Source organism: Argentina silus, assembly GCF_951799395.1.
Source record: "Argentina silus genome assembly, chromosome: 7".
NCBI lineage: Eukaryota > Metazoa > Chordata > Actinopteri > Argentiniformes > Argentinidae > Argentina > Argentina silus.
The window spans coordinates 16657800-16680299 of NC_139661.1; the positions used below are offsets into that span (position 1 = coordinate 16657800).

Genomic DNA, 22500 nt, shown 5'->3' on the forward strand with positions numbered 1-22500 from the left:
GATCTCCCCTAAGTCAATTTGAACGGCGGGCCGATGAAATTACGCAGGTAGCCGTGGCCGGCTTGACAAACGAGCGCCAATATGAGAATGAAAATAACTCGATGACGAGGGGCGCTTCCGGCACGCTAACGGAGACCTGCCGCGCAGGAGGGCAGGCGGGGAAGAAATGAGAATCTAAATGACAGTTTACAGAACAGGGGGGCCTGAGACGCATGCCAGAGGACCCACGGAGAGAGACGTTATGGATGTGTGACCCCTGTAGGAGGAGGTGTGTGTGTGTGTGTGTGTGTGTGTGTGTGTGTGTGTGTAGTTCTGCTAACAACACAGCAAGTTAGCTCGCCTTAACTTTGTTGAGAGCAGGCTTTTCCTAGTTCCGACAGCCGGGGGAAATCCTGTGAAAACAGGAGAAAGTAGCTACAGAGGGGTGGAAAACCGTTTCAAATAAGCGACGCCTCAGCGCGTGTTTAAACCAATCAAGGTTCGCTTGGGCGGAGCTCCAACGAGAGGTGTTGTTTCCGCGGAGGACAAACTACTATTGCCGTCGACTGCTCAATTTTCAATGTAAATAAATCGCAGACGTCGCTGAAATGTCAAGCACATTCTCACATTGCTCCGTCCAGGTTCAATTCAAGCCGGGCCTGTAACGGCCAGGTCGGCCAGACTTCCAAAGGAGGCGTGCCAATAATGTGTTTTGGAGGTATGTCTACGCGAGACTAAGCTAGCCTATACTTCAACGCTATGGTGGCTAGGAGGAGGTAGGCCTGGTACAAACACCATACCTCAGCACTAGGAGGAGGTAGGCCTGGTACAAACACCATACCTCAGCACTAGGAGGAGGTAGGCCTGGTACAAACATAAAATTTCAGCGCTAGGAGGAGGTAGACCTGGTACAAACATCAAATCTCAGCGCTAGGAGGAGGTAGGCCTGGTACAAACACCATACCTCAGCACTAGGAGGAGGTAGGCCTGGTACAAACATAAAATTTCAGCGCTAGGAGGAGGTAGACCTGGTACAAACATCAAATCTCAGCGCTAGGAGGAGGTAGGCCTGGTACAAACACCACAGGAGGCAGAGGTTTGAGAGAGGTTACACACATTTACAGCTTTCTTAGCCTCCAAGGTCTCATCGTCTTCTAAACCACCATTTGAAATGTTTTCAGATATAGTCGACACCAAACACCACCAGCATAACAACAACAACCACTGCCACAACGACAACAACAACACCAACCCCCAACCCCTAGTATCTGGGGTACAGCCCCTGTAGGGGGGTAAGACTGGGATGTGTTCCAATGGTACTGAGAGAGACGGAGGAAGAAATAGTGAGAGAGAGAGAGAGAATGAGAGAGAGAGAAAGAAAAAGAAAGAGAAAGAAAGAGAGAGAGAGAGAGAGAGAAAGAAAGAGAAAGAGAAAGAGATGTTTTGGGGGGGGGTAGCAGTGCTAATCTGAGACCCAGAGCCAGCCGTGGTGGTGGTGCTGCTGCTGCAGACTGCAGACCTGAGGCCAGACCTGCAGCGATGACTCCTCATGGAGAGGAGAGATCACAGCCAGCCAGCCAGACAGGCACAGTACACTGCTGCTGCTGCTACTGCTCCACACTGCAGCCTGCAGCCACCAGGGTAGCACACACGGGATACACACACTCACACTGAGAGGGAGGGAGGGAGGGAGGGAGGGAGGGAGAGAGAGAAAGAGAGAGAGAGAGAGAGAGAGAGAGAGAGAGAGATAACCACACAAACACATACACAAATTCTCTCACAATAAAAACATGCCCTCATGAAAAAGAAATTAATAATACAGCGCTCCCTCTTTTTCCCTCTTTTCCCTCTCTCACACAAACTCCCACACACTCACCAGAACATAAATTAGGGGTAAAATATCACCATTCAGAAGTCACGACCTGCCTAAAGTACAAGTACAACACACGCAACCTATGTAAAACCTAAATCTAAGGTGTTGATATAGCCCTAACCAACCAGTTTATCTCAACCGAGGTCACTAACCAACCAGGTTACCTCAACCTCAGCTATGGTAACACCACATAATCCTAAAGCAGGATCCAACCTCAAACCCCTGCGCCCCTAGTGGGTAACCCTGTGCCACTGGTAAGCAGGTTTGTGACCCTGTACACCCCCCCCCCCCCCCCCCCCGGTGCCCCTCCGGTTGCCCCTACCTCAATGGCACGGGTGATGAAGGGGATCTGTGTTCCTGAGTTCAGGTCTTCGTTGATGATGAGTCTGCGGGCCCACTGGCCGACCCGGACCACCCCACTGCCCTGGATCAGAACCAGCAGCTTGGCCGGGTTGGACAGAGCGTCTGGACTCAGGTAGATAAAACTGCTGGGCTCGTCATCGCTGGCATCCACCTAGACAGGCAAGAGACAGGTAGACGGTACCACTCATTATACAGCACACACAGCAGCCTGATAACGTTTTTTAATTAATTAGTAAGCGGGTCTAATCTAATTTATGTTGAAGTTTGTATCCTTGGGGTTTTGGAAAGAGTGTTTGACCCTTGGTTGTAATTCTGGAAAATTAACCAATACTTTATTTCTTCTTAATCAAGGCTGACACACCCCGTTGCAGTAAATCACTCGATCCGCAGTGTTCATAGGCATGCTACGATTTGGAGTGTGTGTCTGTCTGTGTGTGTGTGTGTCTGTCTGTGTGTGTGTGTGTGTGTGTGTGTGTGTGTGTGTGTGTGTGTGTATGCTAATGCCTGTGTTTGTATGTGTGTATGCTAATGCGCGTGTGCGCATGTGTGTATGTGTCCTCAGCCCTTCCGATGCGGTTCCTACCCAGTAGGGTAAAGGAATCTCTACAGAGACACGCACTGTCCATAAAAACCATGGGTGGCAGCTGCTAGAACTTAATCCAACCAGACAAAGAAAACAGAGGGGGGGAGAAATCTCACCCTTTCTTCTCTTTCTTTCTCTCATTCCCTCTTTCTATACTTGGCTCTGGTTAATCTGCTTAAAATCTGCGGTCAGAAGTTCAACCCGACGCAGGTGGACAGACCCACCGCTAACACACACACATGCACAAACACGCACAAATGCACACACACATGCACAAATGCACACACACACACGCACACATACACACACACACACACACACAACCAGAACGGAGCAATTCTCCACAGGAATAATGAGATAAATACAGGAGGCAGATTAAAGTGTAAAAATGTATAGGCCTAATAAAACCCTCCATACTTGGCAAGGTGATTTATGAACACAGTTAGCGCAGGGCTACTCCACGCTCCAAGACAACACAGGTCCTCACATCCTCTATAATAAACACAGCTTGAAAAATGAGCATACCTAAAAAAAAAGACAAACACATTTTCCTCGCCAATAATGGATATTAAAGCCATGTTTTGTGTGGGGATGAGCGGAGGACTGAGACTTAGAATAAACTCCTGATCGTAGAAAAAAAAAGTAGCCTCGAGCGCCTCTGAATGCAAGACAGATCAACCGACTTTGAAAACGACATGCGTCACAATACAGTTAATTTGTTGAGAAGACACTTCGGCACAAAGAGAGAAAGAGAGTGAAAGAGAGAGAAAGAGAGAGAAAGAGAGAGAGCTGGGAAAACTGATTACCCAACGTTATCTTTTCCTTTTTTCACGCGCCATTGAATATCATAATCATACTCTGAAGCCGGCGCATTTACGTCAATTTCCAAACTAATACCCCCTTTAATCTTCAAGGGCACAAATCAAAGGACGAAAAAAAAAAAGGGGGCCTCTTTTTCACTGTGGGTACGGGTACTTACTGGCAGGATTTCTTTAGTCATGTTGCACTTCGTCTCCAACAGTTCATAAACATACTGGGTGATGATCTGAAAAAGAATGAAAAAAAACAGACAAATCTTTATTCATAACCCCTCATTAACAACACAACGATGGCATAAACATCCCAGTGATGTCGGTTACAAATCCATGTACAGCCACACTAACAAACTACTACAGGGTGTGTGTGTGTGTGTGTGTGTGTGTGTGTGTGTGTGTGTGTGGTTGTATATAACATAACACACTCTGTCTTTGTTCGTACACATACGGCTTCGTACACGGGATTGTACTGTATACAATATGTGCTGTATTTGGCCTGTAGTCAGGCAGGGTAGCACGGTGAGAGCTAATTGAAAGCGTCTTGGGTCGGCCATGTTGTTTGAGCTCCGTGCAGCGAATGCAGAGGGAATGTGAGCCAAGCCAAGCTGAGGGAGGAAATCTCCCCTACAAGCTCAGAGCTGATGTAAGGTATGTTTATCCCCCTAGCCACGGCGCTAAGGAAACTTGTATACAGTGTAATGTCTACCTCGGGCCAAACGTTTCACGGTTCAATGACAACAACTTTCTTTCTTCTTTCTTTTTTTCTTCATTTCCCTCCCCTCTTGCTGAAAGAGAGGCAGATGAAAACATACAGCAGGGCTTTGTGGAGTCACGTTTGGAAAGATAGATGAGAGAGAGAGGGATGAGAGGAGATAAGGAGAAGAGGTTTTTTATGTCGATCGTGACTTGGCGATGTTTGTAGTGGTTTACCTCTCAGTACTGGACGTGGCGGTTTGGGTGTACTCGGAGCCTCTGTTATCTGCCTGGGCTGTGTTGTGGTGCGGCCCACCCAAGCCAAGACAAGAGTGTGTGTGTGGGGTGTGTGTGTGTGTGTGTGTGTGTGTGTGTGTGTGTGGGGTGTGTGTGTACGAGGCGCCAGGGAGACGTGTCCGGTGGTAAGACCAGAGACCACAGGGACAGCTGGACCATTCAGTGCCAACCAGGCCTCTCTCCCTCTGTCCCCTCTGTGTTTGGGTTAGCATTAGCAGCAGCTTAGCTTACTAGAGCCTCACAGGGAACCATGGGAGGGAGGGAGGGAGGGAGGGAGGTAGGGTGGCGCCAGGGGGTCAAGGAGTGTCCAATCCCTGGCCACACACCCAGGCACCAACTGGCGTCACACTGTCACACACTATCCTGATGTAGGGACATAATACATGCTGCACATGTCCGCTAATAGACTGCTATAATTACATGTCATACCTGGTTAGTGTGTGTGTGTGTGTGTGTGTGTGTGTGTGTGTGTGTGTGTGTGTGTGTGTCTGCTAGCCTAAACAAGCACATAGGCCACAGTGTGTGTGTGTGTGTGTGTGTGTGTGTGTGTGTGTGTGTGTGCGTGCGCGTGTGTGTGTGTGTGTGGTTAGTCTAACCCAGCACATCCAGTACAGTAGGTGGCCTTCAGGACATGCTCACCAAGGTCAGATTGAACAGGTAATCACCATCATAATAATGGCATGCTCCTTTAAGCCAAGAGAAACTCATTGCTAACTTGATTATGCCCCCCCCCCAAAAAAAAAAAAGAAAAAACACATTACGACCAAATTATGCAATAGGATATTAGAGCCAATAGCAGGTCTGGCGGACAGACTGAACGAGATGACGGATTTTACCATTTGACCCTGCAAATGAGAAATGCTAAGAACCCTAAGAGATATAGGCCTCTGCACGCCAGCTAATTCAGTAAAATGTCAGCCTCCCTGATGAAGACTAAAATGATTCGGAGGCTCAATATGCCAGTGTTTAATGACATCAATAAGCCTTGCAGGAAATTTCATTTGTGCTACATTATTTGTTCAGCGCCTCAGGTGGCCTGAAAACCATCTGATATGGAAAAAGAGAGGTATGGGGGAGGAGAGGAAGGGGGGGGGGGAGTGGACTGAGAGAGAGAGAGAGAGAGAGAGAGAAAATGTATGTGTGTGTGTGTGTGTGTGTGTACTTGTCAGTCAGTCCCTACACTGAGAGGTCTTTGTTCAGGTTGACAGACAGGCCCAGGGTCAGGATACAGGAGGGGAGCTGATTGGAGTCAGATGAGGAAGCACAGTCCTGAGATCAGTATCAGTCCAGACCCGGATGAGTCCACAGGACCACATAACCTCTGAATAATAAACCTTACAGAGGAGGGCCACACAGACAAAACATCAACACACACAAACACACACACACACACACACACACACACACACACACACACACACGAAAATGGCTACCTTCCTTCCTTGCAAGGGCCTCTTGACAGCATCTTCAGCGTAATAAGAAAACCCTCTTTGGCACATAATTAACATTGTGTTATTCGTGGCATAATGAAAGGCCTGCAGGTAGGAATGCTAAGTGTGTTGTCAGGCGTGGAGTGTACAGTAGAAAGGGAAGATGAAAGGGGATGAGGGAACCATTGTTACGTAACTATGGAGATGCATCCCATTCACCGCCTCAGACCTAACCCATCTGACTCCAAGCTGACCTGTGAACCCATGCTGACCCTGTGACATCACTCAGACCACGGGGTCCATTCCAATAGTCTTTCTTGAATCAGAACTATTGTGATAGAACAAGACTATTTGAGGTAGTGGAGGTTAGGGAACTAGACTATTGGAAGCAGTAGAGGTGGTATAGGTTAGGGAACTAGACTATTGGAAGCAGCAGAGGCGTCCTAGAGGTGGTCCCTCTCTAGGGGTCTGTGGTTTGTTTTGGGGGAAGTACTGTGATGACTTTCCCCAGACCAGGGGGTCAGACAGGAAGGACAGGCCTTAGGAGGAGGGAGGGAGAGGGGAGAATGAGGGAGGAGACGGATGGGGGAGAGGTAATCCCAGGGAGCCTGTGTCAGACAGCTGAGAGATATGGAGGGATGGAGGGATTGAGGGAGGAAACAGGGAGAAAAGCAGGGAGGGAGGGAGGGAGGGAGGGAAGAGACACTGGCCTTGACCAAGGGCTTTCCACTGGGTGGGCTAGTGCCATCAACCCCCTCCTGACCTCAGCTCAGCCCCTTCTCCTCTCTCTCTGTCTGCCTGCCCCGCTGGCTATAAGGTCTTAATGAAGACCACTGTGTCTGAAAGTCGATCTGTTTGTAAACTCCCCTGGTGGAAAAGTCCTCTTCAAACAAACAGAGAGAGAGAGAGAGAAGAGAGAGAGGGGAGAGAGAAAAAGAGAGATAGAGAGAGCGATCCAGACCTCCCACATTGTGTGTGTGTGTGTGTGTGTGTGTGTGTGTGTGTGTGTGTAATGCTCTCTGATTACTCCGGTCATGCCTGGTGCGGCTGACCGCTCCTGAGGCGATAAGGAGATCATCCGCCGGACATGGGGGGGGAGGAAAGGGGAAGAAGGAGTGTGTATGTGTGTGTGGGGGAGGGCGGGGGGGTTAGGGTTAGGGGGGGGGGGGGGTTACAGCTCTGATCCCAAACAGGCAGTGAGTAACATAGGACCATGTGCTTATAAGACCCACCTGCTCTGACTCCTACTGGTTCTGAGGACACACACACACACACACACACACACACACACACACACACAGAGGCCGTCTGTGTCGGCCACAGCTCTCTCTAAAAGCCACTTAGCCAGAGAGGAGTGCGCAGCGGTGCGGTGACATCAAAGCTGTTTACATAATGAAAGTGAGGGTTCTGTACTGAAACAGTGACAGCACCCAGAAAAGAGACGCTTCTTAAGCAGAGAGCAGAATAGAGGAAGAAAATCCCTCACACACACACATACAGATACAGATACAGATACAGACACACACACACACACACACACACACACACACACACACACACACACACACCCCTCCTCTAGGTTGTGTCAGTGTGGTGCATGGAGGAACAAAGGAGCTGCACTCCAAGTGTAATTCCCACAGGTCCCCGTGTTGTTCCTGGGACTAGGGGAGGTAGAGGGGAAGGCAGGGGGTTGAGAAAGAGAGAGAGCAAGCAAGAGAGAGGAGGGGAGTATGGAGGTTTGGTGTAAGAGGGTTCCCCTCTCTCTCTTTCTCTGTCTGCTGGGGTATGAGCTGTGGCTAATGACCACCTCAGAAGCCAGTGCAGGGGTAGCTCACTAGTAAGTTATGCCACCACAGACGCCTATCAATGTGGATGCCCCCCCCCCCGCCCCCTCACTCCTCCCCCTCCTCCCCCCCTCCCTGCCAGCCGTGCCGTTGGGGGTGGAGAAGTGATGGGACACGATAAATCAAGAGAGACAGCTGCCATTTTGTTCCTCTTTAAAAGGGATCCTCTTAACTCCTAAACAAAGCGGGCGTGACTGATAGGGGAGTGTGGGCTTGGCACGGGGGTTCGCCTGCAGACCTACCGGTGCCTCCTGCTGGAGACGTTCTCTGTCTCTCCCCTCATCCGTCTCGTCTGTCTCGGGAAGTCTGATACCTCCAGCAAAGCTACTGAACAGCGTAGCACGCTACACTAACACCCAAGCTGTTTCCGTCCGCAGAGTCCATTCATATCTTATCACTTTACAACGTCATCATTCACTGCTATTGCATCTCAATCCGCCTGTGTGTGTGTGTGTTGTGTGCTACATTCCCTTACATCAGCCCTCACAATCCGATGTCCGATCGATACGGTCCCAAGAGGACATCTTGACTCTTGTCTCCGGTGACGATCAGAGGTGGTCAGAGAAAGTGATGAAATATATCTTTAAAAAAGAAAAAAAAACATCCTCAAAAAAGAACGGTTACTGTTGGGTAAGACCAACCGGCCCAGGAACCACTGGCACAACGAGAGGGAGGGAGAGAGAGAGAGAGCCCTGCTTCTGTTATTCACAAGACTGACTCTACTGTATAATGTGATGAAGTGCATGTATCGTGAGAGAGAGAGAGAGAGAGAGAGAGAGAGAGAAAATCTTCATAATACAGCCATCTGGCTCGGCCTGCTTCATTAGAATATTCTGTGTGTGCATGTGTATGTGTCTCTGTCTGTCTGTCTGTGTGTGTGTGTGTGTGTGTGTGTGTGTGTGTGTGTGTGATTCCACAGATGCAGGGAGAGGAGAGAAAAATCCTCATTTATTAACAGCTTAATACTGCTCCATCTGGGCCTGGCCCCAACGCTTGTCACCTATCAGGGCGAACTCTCACTTACAGCAGGAATTACACTCTCACTGAGCCCTACACGGGTTGAGGTGACCCTGCTCCCACGCACACACACACACACGCACACGCACGCACGCACGCACGCACGGGCACACGCACGCACAATATGGATGTAGTTCATATAGAGGCCGGAACGCATACATACAACCAAACCAAAAAGCTTGAAAACCACAGCACCATTACTTAAGCAACACACACACACACACACACACACAACCGCTTAAAACGACAGACACACCTCGAAGGGGTACTAGATAGCAGATCATAGATGCAGATCACACAATGATCTCTCGTTGGTGTGTGTGTGTGTGTGTGTGTGTGTGTGTGTGTGTGTGTGTGTGTGTGTGATTGCAAGTGTGTGGCAGGGAATTTCCAAGCATCCACTAAAGACAATTCAATAAAGACACCCACAGATACACACACCCCCACCCACACACAGATTATAGGGCCTGATACCCTGGCAAAGTAGGTGTGTACCGCTGCATCCAGTCTGGGTTGTTTAATCACAGCTACAGCAAGCTAGTTAGCCCCTCCCTCTGAACCTACACCCGGCGTGTTAACATTACTGTTGTTATCGGAGAGACAAAAATGTGTCTCTTCCACACACACACACACACACGCGCGCGCGCACGAATGCACGCACACGCACGCACGCAGACACACACACACACACACACAGTAACCAACGCACATAGAACGTACTGAACATAGGCAAATCCATAGGGAACCACACAACAAACAGCACATGAGGTTACCCGCGGCGTCAGCTGAAATTCTCAAGTTTTCAACAACTCAACTATGCTAATTCCACTAAACTGGGACATCAAACAAAAAGGTCCCAGAACATGTCGAGCGAGGCAGCCGTACTCTTTGGAAATATCTCCCTATTCAACCTCCAGAGGAATAAATAAATAGAGAGGAGAGAGATGTGGAAATGATTCAGCCGCTCGACCACAATAACTTGCCCTTGTGTTCACAGGCCTGCTGTGAATGTTTCATTCAAACACACACACACACACACACACACACACACACACACACACACACACACACACACACACACACACACACACACACACACACACACACACACACACACACACACACACACACACACACACACACACACACACACACACACACACACAACACACAACACACAGCCATCACCCTCGTCTGCCATTCAGACAAGGCTGAAGTGCAAATTGGACATCTGGTGCTGTGATGTTTCTCACAACCCAGTGCTGCCTCCATCTCCCTGCCTCTACCATCTATAGCCAGCTATTCTCTGAAGGTCCTGCCTCCATCTCCCTGCCTCTACCATCTATAGCCAGCTATTCTCTGAAGGTCCTGCCTCCATCTCCCTGCCTCTACCATCTATAGCCAGCTACTCTCTGAAGGTCCTGCCTCCATCTCCCTGCCTCTACCATCTATAGCCAGCTACTCTGGCTGCCCTGCCTGTGGCATCTATACGGAGCCTGTCCATCTATAGGGAGCTACGCTCTGAAGGTCCGGCCTCCTTCTCCCTGCCTCTACCACCTACAGCCAGCTACTCTCTGAAGGTCCGGCCTCCGTCTCCCTGCCTCTAACATCTACAGCCAGCTACTCTCTGAAGGCCCTGCCTCCTTCTCCCTGCCTCTACCACCTACAGCCAGCAACTCTCTGAAGGTCCTGCCTCTACTATTTACAGGGAGCTACTCTCTGAAGGTCCTGCCTCCTTCTCCTGCCTCTACCATTTATAGCGAGGCCAGGCCGATAAAGAGAAAGGGCGAGGGAGAGAAAAAGAGAGGGAAGAGGGAGATAAGGAGAGACAGAGGGAGGGAGGTGACAGTGAACCACAGGCTTGTCATTCACAGAACCACAGGCTCGTCAGCGCCACGGCCCCTTGCCCCTCTCGCCGCGCCATGCAATGCATTGTGGGTAGCGCACACCAGTCTCAGGTGGTTGGTTGACGGAGGGCCTGTGGTGTTCAGGGTTCAGGTGTGGTACTGATGTGAATGAAGGCTCTCAACAGGCGTACTCTACCTTCCCCCTGGAACTACCCTTCGCCTGTCTTTAGAAACCTAACCCTTCAAGGATGCCAGGCTTATTCACTGAGCGATGTCAGTGATGGAACACATTCAATACACTCATTTACACGAGACAGTGTTTAATGACAGCTGCCACCATCGTCAGCCCTCAGAACAAACCTATTCCAATCCAGGAAGACGCCGGAAGGTAACTATCAGAGCTAATATCAACACCTGCATAGACTCCTCAATGAATGGGATGCCTGTGTCTCTTTTTAAACCACAGAAACTAATTAGCATACAGCCTCCTTGATGAATGCGTCTTCTCTAAACACCTGGCCTCCCTCTGATGTAGCAGTTCAGGAAGTTTAAACGCTTCTCTCTCTCTCTCTCTCTCTCTCTCTCTGGCTGCTCCACTCAATGCTGCTCAACAACAAATGTTTGCTTCTAGCCCTTAAGATACTCAGGTAGGTACCTGCCAAGCACGCCGCGGAAGAAAGGAAGCTTTCTACAAAAGGCTAGCTCTCAAAGGACCAGCCTGGATTAGTAATAAAACACACACACACATACACACATACTGTACACACAGACACACACGCACACACACAGGTAATCCCACAAAAGAGTCTTCAAAGGACTTCAAAGAACGAGCAGAACAATTAAAAGCAAAATAGCAGGGATGCAAATTAACAAAGATTACAAAAGAAAAAACATTTGTCTGATTAGCTTATGCATATTGCATGAGACAGACACTGAGTGAACGGGGGAGTGAACTTCTGGAAGGGGATGGGGATGGGGTGGTCCCATCTACAGGTAGGCCAGGGAGGTGAAGGTCAACCGAACGTCTCATCTCTAGGCAGGCCAGGGGGGTAAGGGTCAGCTAGACAGGGGGGTGATGGACATCCTCCTGGCCCATCAGATAGGCTCTGCTGTGGTAAATAGAAAATGTTCCAACTCTGTGTGGCTCTCTGCCTGCCTTTCCCTAGATCACCATCTTTAAAACTGACTGTGTGTGTGTGTGTGTGTGTGTGTGTGTGTGTGTGTGTGTGTGTGTGTGTGTGTGTGTGTGTGTGTGTGTGTGTGTGCGTGCGTGCGTGCGTGCGTTCCATTACCTTTCTGAATCCAATTATGGAGTTATTAAAACTGGGAAACACAGATACATCAAAATCATCAACACACTGCCTTTAATAACACAATGTGGTCTGTTTTTCTTTTTCTTCTTCCCTTCCCTAAATTATTCAAAATCAGTGGTACACAGTCTTTCTTTTTTGTCTTTTTTAATGAACTTTAATGAACTTGTTTTTGTACTGTGTGAAAGAAGAGAAAAAATGGATTTGTAAAAAATAAATAAAAATAAATAAGGAATGTGAACACAATAATTCCAACCCAGCATTTTGTGATTGATAATGCAGCCAATAATGATGTTATTGGGCATGGATCAGGTGTGTGGTAAGGGAGTGAGGATGGTCCTACCTCTCCCAGGGCTTCGTAGCGTTTCTGGTTCCACCTGTGCAGATCCTCCTTGGCGTTGAAGACAAACGACTCTCCTGTTGTTATGTGTCTCAACTGGCCCTCTGGGTGACAGACAGACAGAGAGAGAGAGAGAGAGAGAGAGAGAGAGAGAGAGAGAGAGAGAGAGAGAAGCAGACAGACAGGCAGACAGACAGGCAGACAGACAGGCAGACAAACAGACAGACAGACAGACAGACAGAGAGAGAGAGAATGAGACCATGTTAATGCTCATTACTCTTATCCAAATCCTCTCCTAAGCTGTGGTGCCACTTGTCTTTATATGACAGAGCAAGGTTATTCTCACAAATGAACCGAAAGCTCTCTCCACAAAATGAATGATGCCCAAAGAAAATTCATGAATTGAATTTTAATCATGCAGACTTTATTATTGAACCAAAATGACACTGTGCTCAGGGGATGGAACTGGGTTCTGAATGAGACAGCAGCAGCTCCACTGCGGGACCGACTCCGTCCTCTGCTCCCCAACGAGGAAAGGAACAACACTGTTTAAAAAGAAAACTGAGTGGCGGTTAATTATGGAAGTAGAACTAATGACGAAAATGGCAAGAAGGAAAAGCAGGGGATAGGATACCAAGAAAAAAAAGAAAAAAAGGAAGAAGGGAGGGAGGAACTGTGTGTGTGTGTGTGTGTGTGTGTGTGTGTGTGTGTGTGTGTGTGTGTGTGTGTGCGCGCTGTGCTTGTTAGGTCCCTTCCTCCGTCTGGACATCGTGAAGTAGTTCCGCCTGTCAGAAGGAGCAAACTAGCAGTGACCTTGGGTTCAGACGGAGGCCCTGCGTCTCTCTGCCTCACTCCCTTCATGCAATTAAAAGCTTTTGGCTGGCGTCCCCCCATCTGGCAGGTACAAGGCCCGCGGACGGACGGACGGCACTGCTCAGCACAGCCATCCTCCAGTCACGACTCCAACGGCCTTCTGGGACGGCTGGCAGACCAAGCCTGGACAGCTGGTGTGGCGTAAACTCTCTCTCTCTCTCTCTCTCTTTCTCCACCTCTTTCTTTATTCCGTGTCTCTCTTTCTCTCTCTCTCGCCTATGTATGTCTCCCCACCTGTGATATGAGGACAGGTGAGGCACGGGGATGGGGTGGTGGGGGTGGGCAGGATGGAGGTGTCGGGGGGCGGGGGGGGAGGGAGGGGGGTGCAAGGTGCGGGCTGGGGTGGCACATGGACAGACCACCACAACTGTTCCCTCTGCTCCCTTTGAGGCTGGGACTTGGGTGGCAGCCAATCAGCCTTCACTCTCCCTGACCCCGGACACACCCCCCACCTCCACTCCAATGCCACCACTCACTTTACCATGCCCAGCCAATGGGATGCGACGGTGTGTTTGTGTATGTGTGTGTGTGTGCGTGCGTGCGTGGGTGCGCATGTGTGTTTTTGTGTGTGTGTGCATGCGTGCATGTATGTGTGTGTGTTTGTGTGTATCAGAGTTGTAGTACTGCTCAAGAGCTAAAGAAGCTGTATAGTAATACTGATTAGTTGAGCCAGCAGGTAAAACTCTGGGTTTAGCATATGGGGATGCACATGCAAATTCAGAGAAAGCCATTTAGCCTAACAACACCTGTGTCTTTCTCCGACAGACCCCAGGTTTATTTACAAATAAAAACAGAATGAGGAACAAGTAAAGAGTAATCTTACGAGGAGGAGTAATTTAAGACTATGAGTGTTGTGTTTAGGAGCTAAACTATCGTCCCTGTGTCTGTTTAATACCTCCAAATACAGAGCTGGAGAATGAGCCCATCCATCCTACTGTTGACACGGCAACATAATGAAGCTCAAAACAGTGTTAAATTTAATAGTGACCTTTATGACTGCAAAACGCATAAAGCTAAAATACTAAAAGTATACACACTTAACCCAAATAGCCCCAGGGTCTCATACTTTCTCAATTATTCCGCAACGGCAACCCGGTGGAAAAAAAAAAAAGAAAAAAAGAAAAAAAAAGATTGCATAAGCGTTTTCATCTCCCTCAAATTGCACCACTTTCACCCTGTTATCGCTATGATCAATCTCACACTGCTAACTCAGTGAGCACTACACCGCTTGCTTTCATCGCTAGCTGTTAGACTAAAAGATGTACTGTAGCACTAAAAGCTTGTTCGTCAACATGTAGCCTTAATAACTGGCTCGTGCCAGGGAGATTGGGGGAGATTGGGTGGGGATTGGGGGGGGGGGGGGGGGTCTGGTTTGAAAAGGAACCCGTACAAAAGTACCTTGACGAAATCAATTATGCATTCTTAGAGAAGAGAGAGGAGAGAGTCTAAACAGTAACGCCTAACAGGAGGAAGAGTGGATCTTGATGAAACCCTAAATACAGGGTGTGCGTGTGTGTGCGTGTGTGTGTCTGTGTGTGCGTGTGTGTGTCTGTGTGGGCGTGCGTGTGTCTGTGCATTATCTGAGTGCGTGTGTGAGTGAGTGAGTGAGGAAAGAGAGAGAGTTCAGGCTCCAATGCCTCCACAACACATTCTCTCAGAGGAATATGATTTCTCAACTTTTCTCCCCTTTTCTGTCGTAATTAGCATGCTGTTCTCAATTTGGGAGCTTAATTAGGTGTACATAACCTTGGATTTCCAGTAATGAAAAACCGGGGGGCTACTGTGATGAAGCCATCATCTCTTAGTGATTAAGATACCTGGAAGGATTGTATACGGCCTCTTATATATTCATTTCATTACATGGTCAAATTAACATGTTTCCACACGTCTCCTCCTTATACAGATGTAACCTGGGTGCTGCTGCTCAGAGATGCCTCCCAGTCCTCACCGCGGCAGTGAGCTGACTACAGACACCGCCCGAGGGGGGTCTTTGGTTTTAATAGAAAAATATATTCTTTGAAAACAGAAAATGGCACTCAGGCAGGCTCCCAATTCTCTCCCTCTCTCTCTCCCTCTCTCCCTCTCTCCCTCTCCCTCTCTCTCTCTCTCTCTCTCTCTCTCTCTCAGCCATGGATGGCAGGCCAGGCTGGGCCTGTTCTTAAGCACAGCAAGGTTATGCAAATGCTCCGTCAGATGGAAGTGCAAGGCTGAGTAGGTTACTGACGGGCCGTAGAGTACACAACATGTCCTCTCCTCACAGCCACAGAGCCAGGAGAAACGGTGACAGAGAGCAGAGAGAAGCAGCAGCACAGGAGAGGAGAGAGACAGAGGGAGAGAGAGAGAGGGGGAGAGAGAGAGAGACAGACAGACAGACAGACACAGAGAGCAGAGAGAAGCAGCAGGACGGGAGAGGAGAGAGAGAGAGAGAGAGAGAGAGAAGCAGCAGCACAGGAGAGGAGAGGGACACAGAGAGAGAGAGAGAGAGAGAGAGAGAGAGACACCACTGGGGGAGGAATACTAATGGCCTCCACCACCTCTATCTGGGTTGCTTTCTGAGAAAATCCTAGACGGGGTTTGTATATTCTGGGCTCTGAGTATTCTGAGTCTTATTTCAATGCGACCAGTCCCAAAGATCCAGAGGAGTTTCAGAGAGGAGGTTCAGATTTCATAAACAACGTTAATTCTCAAGGAATAACATATAAGAGTGTTTGACCCTGAAGGGTACTGAAATACAGAATGCCTGCCACCCAGCCGATAGCGGTGTCTCTTTGTTCAAGTTTATGTCCACCCTAGGAGGCAGAAACCCGTCCTCCGGTTTCTACCTCCACCAGCCTCTCATCTAATTTTTATGGAACATTGCACAGAGGTACTCACGCTCGTTGAAGGCATACTCAAACTCCTCCAGTGTCTTGGGGAAGTTGAGGGGCGGCTCATCCTTCTTCATCAGTTCGTCTAAGTCTATCCTGGACAGCAAGTCTGAGCCAAAACATAATGAATAATAAAAGCAAAAATCAATACTTTGCAACATTTAGGCCCACTCTGATAATCCGCCCGTAACAAAGTGTAATATTACACTTGTTGCATTGACTCTTTGATTATTTTTTTTTTAACAGAGTGAAGGAAGGGTCAGTAAGGGGATTCATTTGAAATGAATACAATTATATTTATGTTTCATTTATCAATGTTGTAGTAGGCCTACAGTAGCAGTCATATCAATATCAGTGTCAACGCCTTGGCACCTCATAGTCCTGACGTCTACTGTTTCTATTGTGTAGCTACTTCAGTAGACTAGGAGACACTCAGGGGAGGCTGGCTGAGGCACAGGCTCAAACACATGTGATACCATCCCTCATTCCATTCCATGCATTACAATGAGGCTGTCCTCTGATTTCTACCTCCACCGGCTTCCCATGGAGATACAAGAGATCATAATGGACAGGCCAACACAATTGGTAGCTATGCTACTTACATAATGGTAGGGCTGTGCAAGAAAATGATTAAAGCTGAGTATCCTGATATTATTGTCCCCCACTAGGTCAGACTACCCAGCTGGTACACACTACGCAGTAGGTTGAATTTCCTGTTCATTTTTTGGAAATATATGTATTGTATCGTAACGTATCACAATAGTACCGTATTATGACCTGTGCATTGTGATATGTATCGTATCGTGAGGTCCTTGCCAATGCACAGCCCTTGCGGTAGCCAATACCAAATAAACAAACAGGTACTCATCGGTTATTATTGTATTATTATTATTGTTATTACAATTTCATCACGTGATTTCTACATTAAAATGAAGATCAAATCACTTGTATTATCAGTTTTATACAGATGAATGAACTAATGCTTAAATTGACAAGAATTATTATTATTTTATTTTTTTTAGCAGATTTCTTTATATCAGACCAAGGATAACAAGTTACAGCTAGAGTGAGTGAAATAAGTAAACACACACTCTACACACTGTACCAAGGAAGCTCGGTTCAAGCATCTAGCACCCTTTTGTCTGTATCTATGGAAATGGGAATGGCAATTTGTGATTGGAGGCCATCATCAAGTACACTATTACTCCACCCAGCTCCAGCTCATGTCAATCCCTGTCATGATTCGCTCCTGTATGAAGAACATGAAGTAGCCTTCCTCCTTCATAAACTGGCCCAGCTCCTCTCTGATCCCAGAGACTATAGTCCTTTCTGCAAGCCAGGGGAGGCTGGTGGAGGTAGAAATCGGAGGTCAGGCTCAAAGTAATGCATGGAATGGAATTAGGACGTGTGTTTGATACCATTCCTCATTCCGTTCCATGCCTTGCCTACCTCCACCAGCCTCCCCTGGTGGGAATTATATACGATGGGAACTGACGGGGCTAACACTCCCCCGAACTCTACAAGGCACTCAACAAACTAAAGCTCCTCACCTTTCAGAGCAGTGGTTTTCTCTTTGTCCTCCGGGCCAGGAATCTGGGCCATGGTTATCCACACGATGAAGAATATGAATGTACAGGGGTGAGTAAGAAGCATGGATCTCCTGGTGTAGCGGATCACTGCAGGCTACCCTGCATGGGGTGGAACAACAACTGGTCAGAGAGAGGCCTGACCAGGGGAGGCTGGTGGAGGTAAACAATCAGGGGATGGGCTCATTCTAATGCATGGAACAGATGACAAATGTGTTTGATACCATTCCTCATTCCATTCCATGCATCACACATGTTTGATACCATTCCATGCATTACAATGAGCCCGTCCTCCGACTTCTACCTCCATCAGCCTCCCCTGGGCCTGACACACAATACGAATCAATGCGCATAATGTACATAAGCAACAGCCAGAATAGATGGTTACATTGTGAGAGTGCATCTCTATCCCTTCAACATGTATAAATTGTTGTATGCAGGATGTGGGTAGTCAAGCAGTATGACTACAATTAGGTTGTGTAGGCACTAGAATTGGATTCTAGGTAATTAAAGCCCATCCTTAATTGATGGGCTTTAAAAGATTGTTATACTATGTCAGTGAGCACCAGTGGATGTCAGAAATAGATGCAGTAGTGTGCAATTGTCTAGTAATGCTTTTGAGGCATATGACGTGCAGCTTACTAGACAAACATTTCTACTAGAGAATGTTTACATGTGAGCAACACAAGCACGTGCGTGCTAGTTGACAGACTGTGTGTTGTTTTGCTAAACGACAGCTAGATAATACGCGTCTAAATAACGGAGGAGACGTCATTAAACAATGTCCAGACTGAACGACAGTCAACATTGTATTCGAGCATAACAGCAGGGGAATGTGAGCAGCTGCAGCAGCATACACACAGCAAGTGAAAGCATCTCAGCTGTGCCTCAGTGCTTTCATGATAGGCGTTCGTTTCATCAACGCGCATGACAAGAGAGAATGCCAGTGCAAGACAATATTCTAACAATCATGCATTTTTTGCTAGAACCACGTACCATCACTAAAAGCGAGCGAATGTCCTAATTTCAACCATCCAGCATCTCCAGCTTCCTTGTACTATAGAAAACAGGAAGGAATCTTAGAAATGTGGAAAGGGAAGCTTCCGGGTTACCGAGACAACCGGACTGGAAGGAAGATTTAAAGAAACAGCTCCACGTTTTAAATTGAATAGGGCGATGGGCTACAATGACTTTGCTATACCCCAACAATGAAATGAACAGTTGCCCATTCATCCCCTGGAATTAACCATTGAACGTTTACAATATCAAAGGGCATGACAGGTGTGCTGTTTGGATAAAGATGGTTTTCCCTACATGTTGTTCATGCAATTGAAAGGGAAATCAATGTGTCATGATTCTCGGAGAAGCAATCTCAAAGCATTATGATAAGCTCTTCCCTGGAACTCAGAACATGTTTATATATCCATAATCACCTTACCCTGTTCAAATTGATAATTGCTCCATGGGAATTCAATTCAAGTCTTTGTGATGCCATAACAGAGTCTACTTACATTTCTATGTGTCTGATGTTTTCTATGCGCAAGATATCACCTGTTTACAGTGGAAATTCTTACAGATATGTTGGGTTCTTGTTTGGAGGAGAAACACAATATTAAAGCTTCCATTCTGTCATAAGAAGATAGGAGAGGAGCCCATTTGTAAATCCCTAAATCTTACAGATGCAGTTGCTTAAATCCTGAGGCTATGTTGCCACATACAGTTGTTATGATCATATTATGTCAAATGTGTTTACAAGCTATGCTATGTGTAGTTGTACTCTTTCTCAGAGAGAGAGGGAGAGGGAGAGAGAGAGAGAGAGAAATAGAAAGACAGAGAATGAAAGAGAGAAACAGAGCGATAACAGGTCAGAGAGGATGTTTGTTGCTGTTAGTATTCTCTAACTACAGTATCTTTATTCTCATTATTTTTTCCCCCCTATGATCACATTCAGTATTTAGCATTAAATGAGCATTATTTCTCTCTTGGTGTTGTGAAAGGTTATTCTTTTCCTCACTCCAAGGCATTGTAAAGTTTTCATACGTGAGCGGAAACTATGTTTTTCTCTGGTTGATAATGGGATGTTTTCTGTTGGGGAAATCAGCAAGTGTGGTTGGTGTCTCATCCCTACCACTATGGCTAGGATATAAATACGTGTCATTACAACAGATGGGGAGAAAGAGTGCGGTACTGAAATGGAGCCACAACCACATCAGTTAACAGCCTTGACTTGTATAAAACATTGATGACACAAAAAGATAATAAAACTGTCGATCTGTGAAGAAAGACGGTAGGAAAAGAGAATATGAGGCAGAGAAGAAAAGACACAAGGTTTTTATTTCTATGTTTAATTCTAGTACATTTTGGTCTCATCTTATGAATAAGAAAATACAGCAGAACTTGAAAAAAAAAACACAAAAAAAACAGAGTAGTATTAGAAATAACAAACTACGTTCTCAGTGCACAAAACTCTGACTGATGTCGCAATCTGAGACACGGTGTGGTGACAAGCTATAATCAAAACACATCCTGGGTTCCTGGGTACTTGATGCTACTTTTTGGGAACTAGGAGAGAAAATGCTGACACCAATGTCTTTACATGAGCTGTGCATTTCGACAACAAACAGTGGATCACACATTCCCTGGAAACATCTTCCCAAGCAAACAAACCCTGCCTCCGATCACATTCCAAACTCGGTTCAGTGAATGTGCACCAAAAAAAGATGAAATCCCACTGATGCAGTAGGAAGAGAGTGTGTCTGTGGGTACAGGCGTGCACGCACGCACAAACACACACATACACACACACACACACACACACACACACACACACACACACACACACACACACACACACACACATATCCTTAAGCTGCACGCACGAAGGGCTGTTTGGTCTCTATTATTGGAGAGCAGTTTTAATTGATGATGTTTGCTGTTGTTCTTGGGAGTCCTGTGTGACTCCAGAGGGGCCTTGAGATCCGGGGCTGGGGTTGAAGTAGGCTTTACGCAGCTGATCCACCAGAGCCTTCTCTTCATCTTCTAGAGCTGCAGCATCCTGCATCTCCCACCTGGAACACACACACACACACACACACACACACACACACACACACACACACATACACACACACAAGTGTTACATTTACTGTAGCTTTTTCCTTATCCCTTCATAGTCCCATTGCTAGAAGACACATATCACTGCTCTGTCACTCAAAGTTAGACACATACACAGAGGAGCACGTGCGCACAAACACACACACACACACACACACACACACACACACACACACACGTACACACACTTCTGTTTCTGTTTCTGCCAGGTTCAGCACAGAGATCAAGTGGAGAATACCCTAATGCCCATACTACGAGCACACAGAACACTTTCACACAGACTCACACTGAGACCAAGACACTGCAACACTCTGAAGTTTTCATGAGGGAATCTCTCTAGGTGGTTCAGTGTGTAGAGTGTGTGTCAGGCTCAGAACTCTCCCTGTCAGCCTGTATATAGAACTCTGTGTTTTACACACAAGCACGGAGGGGAAGGACTCCCAAAAGATGCTCTGGCGTAGGAAACATCAATAAGGAGGAAAATGAGTCAGAAAAACATCTCTTTCTCTCTCTCTCTCTCTCTGTCTCTGTCTCTGTCTCTCTGTCTCTCTCTCTCTCAATGGTGAAATATTGATGCAGTATTCTGACATCGGGGACTTTCATCACCTGTTCATCTCACTTCCAACTTATAGCTTCTGTACTGACCCACAGCACAGTAGAACTATATCTTTATCTCAGACCCTGGTGCCAAGTTACGAGGGCAACTGGCTTAACTGACTTAACCTCCCTCTCTCTCTCTCTCTCTCTCTCTCTCTCTCTCTCTCTCTCTCTCTCTCTCTCTCTCTCTCTCTCTCTCCCTCTCCCTCCCTCCCTCCCTCCCGCCAGAGTGGATTAGAACTGCTATGATATGAAGCCATCAAGGAGAAGCATGGAGATCATTCCCCCATACCAATGCAAAAGAAACCCAGACCCTGTCAGGGGTGACTGTGGTCAATCAAATGTCTATATCTAACCAGAGAGAGAGAGAACGAGAGAGAGAGAGAGAAAGATAAAGAGAGAGATAAAGAGAGAGAGATAAAGAGAGAGAGATAGCGATAGAGAGTTAGCCAAATGCAGTATTTCTACTGCAAGCTGTCCTGTCATCCCATCCGAAGAGAGACAGAGAACTCTATCGAACTGTAAATGATTGCATTTTCATTGCAATCTCAATGTCTCCTTTTATACCTCCTCTCCCCCCCCCCCCCCCGCCCCCCCCCTGACATATAGACTCCATATTTTCAAACGAGAGCATATAGACGTATTGTATATGTGTGTGTGTGTGTGTGTGTGTGCTGTGTGTGTGTGTGTGTGTGAGGGTATGCTTTGACTATCATGTTGATGCCTTCTATGCATACAAAGGAGCAGGGCCCCATCCATGCGAGGCGTTTTGATGGAGTTTCTGCCTCAGTCATTGTGTGGATCTGGCCCAATCAGACATCCTCTTTCTCTTCCTCTCTCGCACTGTCACCGTGGTAATTACCGTCTATGCGGGGAGGGTTTGTTTATGTAAATATGTGCGTTTGATGCATGGGGCCCTTCGCACATGTCTGCACTCTCGTGCCCGGCTCTTTTTCACATGCAGTCTCTCTATCTCTCTGTCTCTCTCTCTGTGTCTCTCTCTCCCTGTCTCTCTCTGTCTCTCTCTCTCTCTCTCTCTCTCTCTCTCTCTCTCTCTCTCTCTCTCTCTCTC

General features: G+C 47.3%; 2 protein-coding genes across 2 annotated transcripts in view; both read right to left on the reverse strand.

Annotated features, from left to right (window-relative positions):
- arb2a (ARB2 cotranscriptional regulator A) overlaps positions 1–18785 on the reverse strand; it is a 147555-nt gene extending 128770 nt beyond the window's left edge. Inside the window, exons 1-6 of the mRNA XM_083673328.1 lie at positions 18714–18785; positions 17682–17819; positions 16139–16240; positions 12395–12495; positions 3778–3843; positions 2175–2366 (exon numbers count right to left, since the gene is read on the reverse strand). Coding sequence (XP_083529454.1) covers positions 2175–2366; positions 3778–3843; positions 12395–12495; positions 16139–16240; positions 17682–17784 — 564 coding nt within the window. The 5' untranslated portion in view covers positions 17785–17819; positions 18714–18785. The remainder of the gene's footprint in view (positions 1–2174; positions 2367–3777; positions 3844–12394; positions 12496–16138; positions 16241–17681; positions 17820–18713) is intronic.
- A 1725-nt stretch (positions 18786–20510) lies between these two features.
- The window catches only part of kiaa0825 (KIAA0825 ortholog), a 101366-nt gene continuing 99376 nt past the window's right edge, over positions 20511–22500 (reverse strand). The window contains exon 21 of the mRNA XM_083673968.1: positions 20511–20785. Within this exon, the coding sequence (XP_083530094.1) occupies positions 20617–20785 (169 nt within the window). The 3' untranslated portion in view covers positions 20511–20616. The remainder of the gene's footprint in view (positions 20786–22500) is intronic.